Source organism: Thamnophis sirtalis, unplaced genomic scaffold, assembly GCF_051295495.1.
Source record: "Thamnophis sirtalis isolate CommonGarterSnake01/CBP01778 unplaced genomic scaffold, rThaSir2_p1.2 scaffold_5, whole genome shotgun sequence".
Lineage (NCBI taxonomy): Eukaryota > Metazoa > Chordata > Lepidosauria > Squamata > Natricidae > Thamnophis > Thamnophis sirtalis.
The window spans coordinates 113,654,774-113,670,365 of NW_028261385.1; the positions used below are offsets into that span (position 1 = coordinate 113,654,774).

Here is a 15,592-nt window from a genome sequence, read left to right on the forward strand (position 1 = left end):
GCCTGTAGCCATGTTCCTTTTGGATCTTTGGCCTACCACACTTCTACTATTCTGTTTCTATAGTGGGAAAATGGGAGGGGGGATAGTGCAGAGTAGAATGTTATGTAGCCAAAATAAAATTCCTTTCTAGAGTGCCAAGGTCATCCTTTATTTTGGTACCTCTGCACCTGGCCGGAACTGGATGAGTGGAACTGCCAGCATGGCGGTGGAAGATTGGGCCTTGTAATGGACTTGTGGGTGTGGGGGCAAGATCTTGAACTTTAACTTGGGGGGAAAAACGGAAGAAGCTCTAGATTCGGGTTTCCCCCAGATATGTCAGCATGGCTCTCTTAATAAATTGGAACTTTGAGCAGAACGTTGCCTTGGACTCTGATTTAATTTTGGATGTTATTTGGAACGCTGATGAAGTGTGAGCCACAGATTTGAAAAAGGTGTTAGCCCCCTTTATTTTACACTTCTGTTTAATTATTGCAAAAAAAGACAGTTGCATTTTTTAAAATGTGAACTTTCTAAAATCCAATTGGTAGTAGGATCATAACTGCAATAGAATCAGTGTGCAATGACAGGGGCAGGATTTTTTTCTGAATAAAATTTTATGAAGATGTCACAAATTCTATTACAGCTCTCAATATTCCTGCAAAGGGCAGGAATAGGGAAAAGGAAAAGGGCCTAGCAAAGGGCATTTAGTCTCAAACAAATCACATCAATATCCTTGTCTCATAGTATTTGATTGAGCAATCCTCATGAAACTCTTCACTATGATCTGTTTACTATCTGTTCACTATGATAGACACACATGTGCACACTTTAAAAAAAATGACAAGTTGATGAAGAAATCCTCTACACAATCCGGAGAGTGGCTCAGATTACCTATGGTTTAACAAAGCAAAGTGCAATTCACACAAAGACAGGTTCTTTTTATCAACAGTGAAACATTGTCACAATTGGAGGAACAGCCTGTTCTGAATAGGATTTCGTTCCTTCTGAAAGCTGAGGACTATAGTTTGGAACTACCTTCTGAATCAAACATAATTCATGGATGTTCAAATGGATATTACAGCTAGGAATAGTTTTATAGCTTTGGTTAAAATACCTGGTATATTTCTTTCTGAAGAAAATGACCTGGTCAAATTCTTAATCAACTTCCATTTAGATGAATGAATTGTCTACAATTTATTTGCCTTAATGGGCAGGTTTAGAAATCAGAGAACATTTTGCAGAATGCACTTCAGGAGGGTAGAATCTGCTTAAAGCACTGCTGTCTTAGCAGAAAACCTGTTATGAATTTCTAAACAAAAGTTTACCAATCCATCAAGCTAATAGGACCTCATCTGCAGTTCAAAAATACTTACCTCCCTATTTGTTTAAATGTTTTAATGCAAATACCACTATTCCCAAACTAGATATGGGGAAGGCAGGTATTGTGTTGCAGTCTGACATTAAAACGTTGCTTTAAAATAGTTTCAATGATAGCATTTGTAATAGTCTGATAAGCCCAACACCCAGAAATACTTTTATAAGTAAATAATAGAAAATGATTAAATATGCTAGAAAGTGAAAATACCCCTCTACCTAGCCTTTCCCCTAGGCTGGCTTAAGGCTAATAACAACTCCTTGGGGACTAGGATTGCTTTCATTGCCCCCTTTCCTCAGATTCCCAACTTTTTAAAATGTTTCATAGCATTATGAGGACCCAGATTGATGGAGGCAATGTGCTGACTCTAAACTGTTTAGATAGTATTGCAAAGCACTGTGAAGTGGTATATAAGTCCTATTGTGCTATGAGTGCTATTGCTATTGCTATTCTTTATGGGATGTGATAGTGCTATGTCTGAAGGCTGAACTTGACACAGTAGAGATAATATGCCTCAGACTAATTCTCGAGTGCAGAGACATGGCACTCTGCTACATGAAGCATTTGGTGAAGCTGTGTTTTGACCAGGTGCCTCACCTCAAAGGATGGGACTTTTTTGCTGCAAATGCAGAGAAGTCACTATTTTGGAACCCACTAGTGGGTTCGGTTGAAATTTGTGTTCAATCCAGAGCTTTTCTTAATGACCCACTCTTTCCAAATTATTGCACCCCTCAGCTGTGGACTTTTTGTAATATTCATAGTTTAGTAAATGTGTTGAGAAGTCCAATTAGGTGTGGTTGTTTCTATCTGAAATTGGAAAATGGGATGACACAAGTTAATTGCCACAAGTTTATTTTTATATGTGATGTTGGAATTAATTAGGTTAACTTTCCATTTCTGTTCAACTTTTGAATTACTGTCATACACAGTTCACTACCATTACTTTTTTCTAACTAAGAAGCCATTTTTCTTTTTGGCTTTCTTACAACCTTAAAATTAGCCTACTCCACATTATTCCAAATGTAATTATAGAGTTGATTTTGGGAACAGTGATATGGTGCTGACAATTTTATTTTCATTTCATTTCCTAATAAATGCCCGGTTTAGCAAAGGGGGGGGAGTCCTAATATGTCATGTGATGCCACGAATTTGACACCCCTGCTCTAGAGTTTAGAGAAATCATTGACAATAATCTAGCTGGAAAATAACTAGTACTGCTGATTACAGGTGCCTACTATGGAGAACATCTATAGATTGCAGAAAAGACGAAGAGAGTTGGAGGACCAAACCCATCACAGTGCAACAACAGATTCAGAACTGGCAGAGTTGGAAGACAAAGTGGCTTTTCCTGTGGCTGAAGTACAACATAGAGAGACTGAGGTAAATCCCTGTTGTCTTTTCTTAAAAGGCTGCTTGGGTTGATTTCTAAGCAAGAATTCCCCAGAAAATTACCCCATACAGAAACTGAACCCATAGAATAGTTTTAAATATTTTAACCATAGTTGAAATGTGCCTACCTAAACCTTTTCATGAGCCTAAAAAACTATATTTCTTTACATTGTTCAGATAAATGATAGCTACAATCTTTCTGATCACTAATATTCTATCAGTGTTTCAGATAACTCTCATCTACCTAATACATAGTAAACAATGTTGAATGGGTTAATTGGGATATATAATACAACCTTATTGGACTTTCCTGGGCTACCGGTAGATAGCCATATATTTTCATATAAATTGACCAAAGTGTTTTTTACAATGACTCGATAAAAAGAAGGCATTTATTAATAGAATAGAAGCAACTTTGGTCTAAGATTATAAAAGGAGATTAAAATAAAATGCGATTTCTTAAACCAAGAAAAATAACATAGAATCACTTTCCTTTCTTAATATATTTCTCTTAATTAAGAGAGAAGATAAGTCACAATAGGAATTGATCTTACCTAAACTTTATTCTGCAGGCTATCTCAGCACAGCTAAGGCAAACTGATTTTGCCTCAAAAATCTGGGAATCAATGAAGGCAGAGAATAATTGGTTCAGAGAAAAGTACTTTTTTTTTCACTGCTAGGACCTGACTTGTACACTGTAGTGAAATCAGGGTGTAGGCTGTTAAAAAAAGCCTGAGAAAGTTTGGAAAGCTATAGTCACGTTACATAAAGCGTGACATGCTTGTTCCATTTATTATTATCTATAGCACTTAAATAATTGAAGACAGTTATCACCAGATTCCAGTTCATTAGCTTGTTGAATGCCAAATGAAATAGTGCTATTGCTGCACTGACTTAAGTTAGGGATAGATGTTTGCCTCTCCGCGTGTGTATATATAGTATAACCATGTATTGGCTGTATGCTAGGAAAAAGTCCAGTTGCCTTTATGACGGAATAATGTGCTACTTCCTATAAAGGTGTCTGATATAGAATCTCGAATCGCTGCACTGAGTGCTGCTGGGTTGAGAGTTAAACCAGTGGAAAGGCCTAAGGAAAAAAGAAGCATCCAGGTGAGCATACCTGAATTTTACAAAAAAAAAAAAAAGCAATGATGTGCCTTAATGAAATTGTATGGTCTCTGAATCCCAAGTTCTCTTAGCTCTTTTAAAATCTAAGACTCTGCTTTCTTTATGTTCTATTGCTTGTGTTTGCATTATGTTGAATTCCAGTTTCACATGGTCACTCTCACTCAAGGTTCCTGCAGTTTCAGCTCTATCATTTCTTCTCTGTTCATAAGAATGAAGTCCAGTATGGCTGTCTCTCTAGTTCCCTCCTCTACCTTTTGGACAACAAGGTTGTCATTTAAGGTTGGTCAGGAACCTATTCAATTTCTCACGGTGCTGAATTAGTCTTCCAGTTGATGTCAGGGTAATTGAAGTCCCCCCCCCCCAAATAGTATTGTAGTGTGTTTCCTACATATATTTGTTAATTGGTTAGCAAAAAGTACATCTATGTTTTCTGCTTAGTTGGGTGGCCTGTCATGGCAATATCATTCTTTTTTTCTTTTATATTGACCCATATGCATTCTAGGAGGTTTTCATCTTTGGCTTTGTGCATTTCTGTAGCAATACAGTGGTCCTTTACATACAGTGCAATGCCATCTCCTCTTTTATGGGGTCCAATTTTAGTTTAAAGCCCACCTGATAAGTTGAGCTAGTCATTTTCTAAAAACATTCTTCCCAGTCTTTGTGAGGTACAGCCCATCCCTTGCCAAAAAGCCATCATGGATATAGTGCAGACCATGGTCCAGGAATCCAAAGGTTTTTTTGTGACACCAACCCTTTAGCCAGTGGTTCACTTCTAGAATCCTCATTTCCCTTACTGGATGTTGACCTTTCATTGACAGTACAGATGAAAAAACTACTTGTGCGCCTAACTCTTTAACTTTCTTGCCTAGCTGCTTGTAATCACTCACTATTGTTTTCAAGGTTTTTTTGTCATTCATCCCTACATGTAGTAGTAGAAAAGGGTAGTAATATGTGAGTTTTATTATTTTGGTTAGGTTCTCAGCCACATCTTTGATTTTTGCTCTAGGGAGACAACATAACTTTCTGAGTTAACTGTCTGTTCTACAGGCAGCTGGTTCTGTTCCCATGAAAATTGAATCTCCTATTATCAACACTCACTTTTTTTTTCTTAGGGAGGTTTGGAGTATTTTTATACCTATCACAGAAGCACTTTATGGTGCAACTTTTTTAGGGGCATTTGATGTTGCTTTTTTTCTAGGTGTCTGCATGTTTACTTCCAGAGAGATGTAAGCATCTTTGTTGTTCAACAGTTCGTTAGGCTTTTTTAAATCTGTTGTATTCTATCCATGAGAACTGTCATTCAGCCTGTGTCTGCTGGTTTTTGGTCCTTCTGTAATATTTTTTATAGCTAGAGAAGGGCAGTTTGCTTTAAGATCATTCTGCTTTTGTGTTGCTTTGGTCAGAGGTAGGATTTTGGATACATTTTCTTGGATCTCATTTGAGAGTTTAGATATTCTGAATACTGTTTCTAATGCTGTGAAGAATTTACAACAAACATATATATGCCTGGGGAATGACAACACTATGAATTCAGGAGAGATTGGAATAGAAGGAGGAATTCAAACCACTGAGTAACCTGTACTTAAAGGCAAAGGAGATGGAGAAGAGTCCTGGCAGATGGAAGGTTTTATGGGTAAAAATAAAATCAGTTAGCATAAATTGATCTGAAGCACTTTTTAAAGAGCACAACAGTGTTACTGCTAATAACTCCAAAATGGATCATTTCTGATCCATGAATCTTAAACCATTACATATAATGTACTGTAGCAATCTATATATATAAAAGCGAAATACCACTCACACAGCATCACAAAATCTCCAGAACCGTAAAGCCTACACACTTGAAATTTGTCACATATGTTCCTGCTATAAAGGACTCAAACTTTCCTGATATAGTATCACCAGGTGATTGGAAAGTATGTGCAAGAAATGGTTTCTAGGTGCTCGCTAAGAAATGATTTTTCAAAATGACCATCAGATCATTAGCATTTCTTATATTATTATTAACATGCTCTGATGCTAAGGAGTTAGACATTCTACTTCCCCCTCCCCACCTGAAAAATGCTCTGAATCTGATGCTAAGGAGTTAGACTGAGGGAGAGAAGGGGTTAAGATAGGAGAGGCCTCTGTGGGGCAAGACTGAAGGAGAGAAGGGGATAAGATAGGAGAGGATCAATGGGGCCAGCCTGAGGGAGAGAAGGAAGATAGGAGAGGCTTCTGAGGGACAAACCTGAGAGAGAGAAGGAGGATAGGAGAGGATCAATGGGGCCAGCCTGAGGGAAAGAAGGGGGTAGGAGAAGATCCATATGGCCAGCCTGAGGGAGAGAAGGGGAATAGGAAAGGAGAGGCTTCTATGAGGCAAACCTGAGGGAGAGGAGAGGAGTGGCCGATTATAACTACTCATTAATTTTCAAGATGTAAATGTGGGTTTAGCAAGCCCAATCACATAATTTCGTAGCAGAGCCCGGGTATCCAGCTAGTTACTAAATAAAGTCCACTAGTAAAAATTTGTCACTGAACTGAACAGCAGAGAAAATTGGAAAGTAAAGAGATTAGATAAAGGGTCCAATTAATTCTATAGAGCAGGAGTCTCCAACGTTGGCAACTTTAAGACTTGTGGACTTTAATTCCCAGAATTCCTCAGCCAGCATCGCTGGCTGAGGAATTCTGGGAATTGAACTCCACATGTCTTAAAGTTGCCAAGGTTGGAGACCCCTGCTATAGAGGACTCAAACTTTCCTGATACAGTATCACCAGGTGATTGGAAAGTATGTGCAAGAAATGGCAACGATGGAAACTATAATTTAGATGCTCATTGACATTTAGCCAAAGAAGATTTTCCCCAATTTTAAAATCTAATCTTGGATGACTTCAAGACAAGAGACAAGCGACAAGCACATTTCTTCCAAGATTTGTTTTTTTTTTTGAAAAAAATATTCTACTTGCTCTGAAATCTACAATGATTGCCTAGTTAATTTTGAAAATATCATCATAAAGGTTTAAACTCAGATAACCATAGCTTTTGCCATTTAAAAAATTCCATTGCATGATTTTTCCAACATCACCAGCAGCCAATGATAGTAGTGAAAATGCTGATCATGTATGCCAATAGACCGTACTTAATTAAGACTACATACTTAAAATATAGATGGAAAAATAACATTTACCAAATAAAATTCACAAAAGATCAAAGCAAAAATCTTGCCTGTTTTAAATGTGTACATACTTCTACATGATATTAAAGCTGGAGAAGCAGAAACAAATCTCTGAAGCTGGGATCTACAAATGTTCTAGAAATTCAAATACTTTTAAAACCTCTCTTTCAATACTTATTGATGGTGCTTAGTGGTAGACATGATCCTGTAGTCCTCATAAATATTTCTCTTGGCCTTTCTGGTATGACATTAATGACTGCATATTGCAAATGATATTTTGATGCAAACAATTAGTTAAATGCTGTACAGTTGGAGAGTTGTGGGGAGAAACAGGATGTTCAGCTTCTTTAAAAAAAATCTAATCCAAATAGAAGAAATATTTTACTGAACTTCATTTATTTAATGAATTAATCCAGGCAAATGAGTACATCAGCCAAATAGTTGAATTATCCACAAAATAAATGAGCGGACTGACATTTATTTGTGGGCCAAAATGCTGTTCTGATGAAGAAAGTTGCAATGAGGGAAAATACAGCCAACCCTTATTTCCATGTTAACAAAATTTTATTCTTTTTAGGTCATGTCTGTGCCCCATGTGTTGAGGAAGAAATTCAGTATTTCCCATGAAACTGCAAGTAAGACCTTTGCTCATTTATGCAAGGAGGAAAATGCTCAGTTGATTGGCAGCCTCTGCCTAATAATAGTTACTTGATTAAAAGCAGAGTTACTTTCTGCATATGTGCATACCTGGAATGTATGGATCAATTTCACAATGTCATTTTCATACATATCCAGCTATCACTCTGCCAGAGTTTCTGCATCATGCTGAAAGGGTCTTGAAGACAATTCTTTTATTTCAGTTATCCTGCACTCTACTGCCACTGTCTCAATCTGCTGCCCCCAACTGACCTCTGCGGTTTTCTTCCTCCTGTTGCTGAGGCCCGACTGGCAGAAGACGCTGCTGGACCTTTGCATGGCCTCAACATCAGTGGGAGAAAAAACACTTGGGGGCTGGTGGGGAGCAGCAGGGGGTAGATGCAGGGCAACTGAAAGGGTAGAGTTGGCGAGGGGGAGTCAAGCAACCTCTGTGATCATAAATGTGGGCAGGCTTCCAAGTGCCCAAATTTGAATCATGTGACTACAGGGACTCTGCAACAATCATAATTTAATTCAGTGCTGTTATAATTTTGGTCGTTAATCAAGTGGTCATTAAGTGAGGACTTTTTGTTCTTCCAGGTGTATTTTCAACGGATATTAATATTTAAGTAGAAAGTTATACAAATACTCTTTCAGCAACATTTGCAGTAATGACAGGGATGAAAAAGTAACTTTGCAGTCAGAATTCACATTTATAATCTTTGCAGGCCCGGAAAGGATAGCTGAAGAAAATCATAATCACACTTGCAGTTTCATTCAGCAACTGCTTCACTTGACCAAATCACCTTGTCCCAGCTGTGGTGTTAAATGAGGACTACCTATATATAAAAGACAACCTCATAGATTATTATATATAATTATAAGGACCTGCCTCAGCTAATCAGGACTCTTGAATTCATCAAGTTGAATCAAAAGAACTTTTGCTGAGAAAAAGTGATTGCAGGAGAGCAAGGCAAAATCTGAAAAAGCCTGTGCAAAGCAAACAGCATTCTTTCGTTTTCCAAAACTCAACCCCCTGACCACCAGCTGTCCAGCTAGTGAGTCCAAATCAGGAATTCTTGGGTCATTGTTCTTCCCAAAAAGGAAACATTATTGAATACACTATATTGGCACAGTAGTAGTGAAACTAACTCTAAAATTCCCATGTGAAAACTCACATAGTTAAACTTGATTTTCCCTGTTGGCCATCCTGCTCAGTTCATTATGAGGTCCAATCAAGTTCCTCTTGTTATGAGAACAATCTGATCTTGGTGGCAGCAGGGTCTCATGTTCTTCAAACGGGTTAGAGTTGGCATTCCATTCTCCCCCACCCCAGAAATTCCAACCACTCCCCTCCTAATTGTTGTCAAGAAGAGAGCGAAGAAGTAACTGGATGAAAGACATTCTTGACATGCCAACCCCCAGGAAAAGGGATACATCTGTAACACATGTAAACATACATAATCATGAGCAATCCCCCCATTGTACAAAGTATTCATTTAACTTTGGCCAGTTAGGGTATCTAGAATGAAAGCTCTTTTACCAGCCTAGCTACTCTTAACATCTGCTGCTGCTATCCACTCTGCATCTGCTATGGGTTAGCCTTTCCTGCACAAGGTACTGCAATTTCCTTCTATGGGGTCTAGAATCCAGGAATGTCCTTAATTTCGTAATGCTCTTCCTCTTTATGAGGACTGGGGGCAGAGGGAGCACCCCAACCGGCCTCAGTTTAGAATCATGTAAGTGTTTTAACAGGCTACAATGAAACATCGGGTGGATCCGCCTAAGACTTCTTGGCATCTGAAGTTCCTGGTTAATAATATGCACAATGAGAAATAGCCCTATATATAGCCCTAAATAGCCCAGCCGACTTCTTTCAGGGTTGTCGTAAGTTTAAATATTTTGTGGATAGGTACATTTTTATCACTCATCTTAAATGCTCTTTGCAGAGCCCTCTTTCAGTCTGTTTTGTATGGCCCTCCCTTTGGCCTGATGGGACCCTTCAATGCAGATGCTGGATGCAGAATGGGGCAGTCAGCTGCTCAGTGGCCTTCCTTCCTACATCAGAAGCAGGCTCCCAGGATTCAACAGGGCTTCTTCTTGAGGTCAGGAAGAGCACCTTCTTTTCCCCTGCAGGCTGCAGGGTGCCTCTCGGCCATTTGGCAGATTGACTCTCATGTGCGACATGCTGTTGGTACTCCATCAGATCTAGCTCCATGTTAGTACCACACCTGGAGATAGGCAGTTGAAGTACAACTCTTGGTTCAGGCTTCTCCAGAACTGGTAGACCAGCAGGGGCTCAGACCATCCTCTCAGATGGGCTACCAGGCTGCCAAACTCTCAAATGTATTGTGCAACCTTTCGCTTCCCTTGCTGAATAGAGAAAATCCTGGTCTCTGCTCAGTGGGCTTTTCTCAAATCTGTACTGCATCTGTTGCATAAGGATGTCCACGTTCATCAGCTCAGGGCCTCCTCATCGTAGAGCAACACCAGCCACTCTGTGGTGTCTCCTTCCAGGTTCAATGTAACCGCTCACACAGGAGGGCTCCTCAGGGTGCACTGCTCTGTACCGCTCCAAATAATTCCACTTGAGTCTGGAAGTAGGCTGGCTTTTCAAGCTGGCTGTCAAATTTTGCCTTCAAGGGGGGATGTTCCCAGTCTTGTTGTACATAGCCTGGCACTAGCCCAGTGCAGGGGGCTCCTGCCACTGTGGGGGTGGAGGGGCTTACTACTGCCCCTTGCTGGGTTCCATCACTGCAGTTGGGCTTGATATCATTGATTGTAGCTGAGGACGGGATGGGGTAGCCAGCCGCTTGGCAGCCCACACCCCAGCTGCCATCACTGCCAGCCTCAGACCTCTAGCCCGCCAAATTTCTCTCTAAGCTGCTCAATCGAGGGGCTGTGATCGGGAACCTCCACTCTGCTGATTCCTCCCATTTGGCTGCTCTCCTGGCTTTCTACTTGCTTCCCCAGACCACTGTAACTCCAGAGGGAATCAGTGGGTGCTCTGCCTCCCCTGCCTTCACCATGCTGCTTTCCCACTGCCCTTTTTTTTTGAGGCAGGGAGCTCCCGATGGTGCCCCTCCTTGGCACATGGGTGGCTGCTCCAGCTTCTCAGCTCCCTGTTTACGGCATGCACTGGCCGGTTGGTCCCCCAACCCCACTTAGGTTGCTGTCAGCACCTCCCAGAGAGGAAGTGCTCCCAACTTCGCCCTGCCATCCATCTTCTTGTTGGCCACCGACATCTCGATGTTGCAGCTCTCCTGGAGGGGTTCAGGTTGGCTGCAGTAGTGAGAGCCAGCTAATGAATCCAAATCAGGAATTCTTGGGTCATTGTTATTCCCAAAAAGTAAACTTTATTGAATACACTATATTGGCACAGTAGAAGCGAAACCAGCTCTCAAGTTCCTTTGTGAAAACGCACATAGTTAAATCTAAGAGGGAATCCACTCCATCTCCTAAGAAAGTCCACTTCCCTAATTCCCAAGCAGTTACAGTCAAAGCAAATGCATGCAAAAATGCCAGCAAGCCTCTTCCTCCGCCTTCCAACAGAATGGCAGGACATAAACTTGGGATAACTGATACTTGCGGAAAGTAGAATTGTTTTGCTTTAGCTAAAGAAATATCTGCTTAATACAATTAGGACTACTGGAACTGCCATGATGTTTTGTCTAACAGTTGCTTCACTTAGTGATAGAAATTCCGAGTCCAATTTAGGGTTGTTAAGTGAGGACTACCTGTACCTGGGTTCAAACTTTGTTTCTACTTTGAATTGAGGGGGAAGGAGGACTTAGAACATATTATTGATCACTCATTCAGCTACTACAGTATGAAGGCAATAATTCTTACTTACATTGTAGAGTTATTGCAAAGTTCACAAAATAATTTTAAAAGTGCAGTGTATTTTCTCACCATTAAAGCATAGTGCAACACATTGAACATGGAGATTTAAAAGAAAAAGAAAAATGGAATAGAAATCAAGAGTCATCAATATAATTCTTACGTTAATAGAATTTTTAATAAAAAGCATTGGTCACTAAAGCAAAAAGGATGTCATTAAATTGTTTAGATATAATATTTTGTCCAAATTTGGAATTAACGGGAATAAATGATAATGTGGGCAATGCCAAGTAATTCATAAAGATAAATTATTTTAAATATAGAAAAAGATCATTGTCTAATTTGTACATTAAAAGTGTTGCAGGAAAATTACTTTTTTCATGCTGATTTAATTATTATTCTAGAAGAAGTTTTGAACTTAAACATTCTCCCTCCATTTAAACATTGCATGCACACTTTGGTTCTTCCCCCATTCTTATCTTTTAATACTAGCTAAACACGAATAATTTTATTGCAGCATCTTGCCATCCATATTATTTTCTTTACCTTTTCAAGGCAATGCTGAATCCTTTGCTCGGAACTCCTATTACAGAGGATCACTGACCCAACGAAATCCAAATGGAAGAAACAGAAAAACAGATGAGATCTTCGCGGCAAGTATTCAGAATTTACTTCATGGCTTTCCTCCCGACTGAATAGATGGAGAAGATAAATAGAGGAGTCCATTACCTTTAAAAGCCAAATTCCAATAGAAGGCCACTGTTTTTGTAGGAGAAAGATATGTGGTAGTTTATAAAGAGGAGGCTGTTACTAATATGAAAACATGTAAATTAGACAGAATCCAGAATCAGACAAATGGAATAACAGCTGATAGCAGTATAGCATGCTTTTGCATCAGAGTAATCAGTCATATGATCTTATTATAATATTATATGTTATAATAATCATATGTAATTTTATAATCATACAATTCCAAGTAATTCATGCAACCAGATAACTGTATCAACAATAATTTTATCTATTGGCTGATTTCCTATTTTAAAATTGAAATATAAAAGGAACTAGCTATGGTAGAGCTAGCCTACTTGATTGGCAATTTCACATCTCTCGCTTGTTCTCACTCTCTCGCTCTCAGCAAGATGCTGTTCTCCCAGTCACAAAAATATTCCTGCTCCTGCTTTTTCTGTTGTGTTTTTCTGGGGCAGTATATTTGCACCAGGGAGCACTCTTATTTTTTAAAACATGTGTACCTTTCAGTAGGCCTACACAGTTCACATTTGAAATTGGAAACATGACAAATCGTAACAAAACTAGTTGACCCTAGATTCTGTGAATTGCAGGGGGGGGGGGGGAGTGCACTGGTGGGGCGGCATGTCAGCTGGCCTTTGTGGAATAAATGAGTGAGTTAGTCTTACTTCCTGAGAAAAAGTCTGGGTTGAAAATACTCTTGAATTATAATCCAAAGCAATGATCCCAAATCTTTCTAATGTCTTTTATTATTGATGAATATTTTTAAAATGTTACAGATAAGACAACCACTATTGGATTAATTCCTACAGATAAACATATTCTTTCATCTTACCCTAATGTCTTTTTCTTCCAACATAATACATATACTGTATGTAAGAATCTCTGAAATCTCATCTTTTTTCTCCTGTCATTACTCTGGCAGTTCTTTGGAATATCTTAGAGGCGAGCAGCAATCATCTCTTTTTTTCCACGAGACATCTGCAGCTAGAAAATGTTAGCCTCACTTTCTTTGGTTTCATGACATTTTACATTGTTCTGAAGCCAGTCAATAGGCAAACAGTGATTGCTATGAGCCATAGGAGCATATAGCAGCATTTGTGCTCAATCTGCACTGAAACTCCTAAACTTTTAAGTCTGTAAATGACATGGGGAAAATGTATGCACAATCTCAGCCCAGCAATTTTTATGTGTGATTGTTACTTGCTGATTTTGATTGGGAACCACCCAGAGCTGAATGGAAGATGAACATGTTTTAAGTAAGTAAAACTCCAAAGGTTCACATTGGTGTTTTGATACTTTACAGAAACCCGTGATGACCCATCGTTCTTGAAAACAATGGAACCTTCTAAGATCAATACTGCAAAATCCTGGCTCAAGTTTTGATTTTTGTTGCTTTTCTCTCTTTTACTTGTTCTATGAAAGAAGAAAATGGAACAAATTACATCTGAACAAATTACATCTCTGAGGAAGAATCCTATGACATTTGAGCTCTAGCTTCTCCAGCAGAGCAGTAGGTCTCAATGTATGTTATGGAATCCCTTTCTCAGCTTCTTTACATATTTTAAAGAGAACTTTGGCTCAAGCGTTTTTCTTTCTCATCCACTCTTTAATATATATATATGATCAGGTGAATTGAAGAGATGTTTTCTAGGCCACTAAGCCCATTAGCTTTATGAGACCCATATATACATTTTGTATTGTATTTTTTTGCTTGAATTGCCCAAGATTCATGTCATGCTGCTATTACTAAATCATTGGATGGTAAGGAGAAGGGTTTGATTTACTTTACAATGTAGAAAAGCCAACCATTTCTGGAGATAGCTTGCACTTTTTGAATTAAACCTTCATGTTCTATTTGTTAAAAAAAAGATTCAGAAAGACTTTGTAAGACTAATTAATTGGCCTAATAAATAGAGGGAAACAATTTTGTCTAGTACAAACATAATTCTGTTGACCACCGGATTTTAAATCCGGGAAATTTATGCCATGATAACTATAGACTTCCCTCATTTTATGCTAGGGTTATGTGTCCCTAAAACCTTGCATAAAGAGTGAGAACTGAACCAGGAGTCCAGGGGGGAGGATTGTTGAGTATGGTGTCAAATTTTATAATCCAAAATGCATGAGTAAGGAAGATGAACTTGTCAGAGATTTGCAGGATCTGTTGCCTTGGAAAAGGGGGCTAAAGCATTTTTAAAGTCCAGAACAAGATAGCATTAGAAAATGGCTCAGGCAGATGCTGTATCTTCTTAATTCAAGGAGGAGGCATAATGCAATCAGACTTGCAAGATTCTGCTACTACAGCCAATTTCAATAAAAAATAGTTCTAGCCATTCTGTGAAGTTGATTTCCTGGTTTGGCTTATCTAGTGGGGCTGACATGCACAGACAAATGTTCTCATAAATATGTAAAGCCTTCTTCTTAAGTACCACATTACTTAAGTGTTTTCTTTCAATGTGCAATGGAAGCATACATCTTTCTTATAGCTGGATTTCATGGCAAACCAAGGGATAGAATGCATTACAATTTTTGCTAGTATTTTTCATCGTTTTATACACAGTAGATTTGCCCAGGTTAAAAGCTTGTCCTAGGACTGAGGATCCTTCACCCATTTCAGGGCAACATATTACAGATAGTCCTTGAGATACGACAGGCCACAATGAACTTTCAAAGTTACAACACCCCATGACACTATATATGACCCTTTTTCAAAGTTACAGTGGCTGCAGTAACCCCATGGTCATTCATCCTTATGAAACATCATGGGGATGTTTCAGTGCCCCCCGCCTCTCTTCTCTCTTCATATTATATTTTAAATCTAGAATTATGTTTTCAAACTCTAAAATTTGAATTTCTATGCAAGTGGTGTGTACCAAATATTTATAATGGTGAGTTTCATATACAATGTATGAGGTGTCATGTATGAGCACAGACCTTCAGAAAATTAAGATATTACTGAATTCTCTGAAATAAAAAACTTGAACTCTTGTTAGCAACAGTGACCTTATATCAAGCAGTCATTGAAACTGTGAAGTCATTACTGTTCGGTATTCTTAGAATTTGTTTCATGATAGAAATGCAAAGTTCAGGCATCTTTTATCACAAGTAGTTGAGCATCTTTATTCCAATGTGACCAAGAGGCATTATTTTGACTCTAATATAATTGTATCCAAACTATATCTGCAACATGTTTATTTAGGGCTGTGCAGTGCTTCAAATATGATTCCCAATGTGTTTTGGAGCACATGGGAATGCAAATACAGCAACTTTCTGCAACTAAAAGCCATAGGTTTTTTTTTAATCACATGTGTGCTTTAAACTGTTGCAGAGAGGTGCTATA

At 38.8% G+C, this 15,592-nt stretch overlaps 1 protein-coding gene across 3 annotated transcripts in view; it reads left to right on the forward strand.

Annotated features, from left to right (window-relative positions):
- Positions 1–15,240, forward strand: part of MLPH (melanophilin) — a 79,441-nt gene extending 64,201 nt beyond the window's left edge. For all 3 annotated transcript variants that reach the window (XM_087716598.1, XM_087716596.1, XM_087716597.1), the window contains 5 exons: positions 2,582–2,734; positions 3,761–3,853; positions 7,604–7,661; positions 12,058–12,155; positions 13,556–15,240. In XM_087716598.1, the coding sequence (XP_087572724.1) occupies positions 2,582–2,734; positions 3,761–3,853; positions 7,604–7,661; positions 12,058–12,155; positions 13,556–13,582 (429 nt within the window). In that variant the 3' untranslated portion in view covers positions 13,583–15,240. The remainder of the gene's footprint in view (positions 1–2,581; positions 2,735–3,760; positions 3,854–7,603; positions 7,662–12,057; positions 12,156–13,555) is intronic.
- Positions 15,241–15,592: the final 352 nt, after the last annotated feature.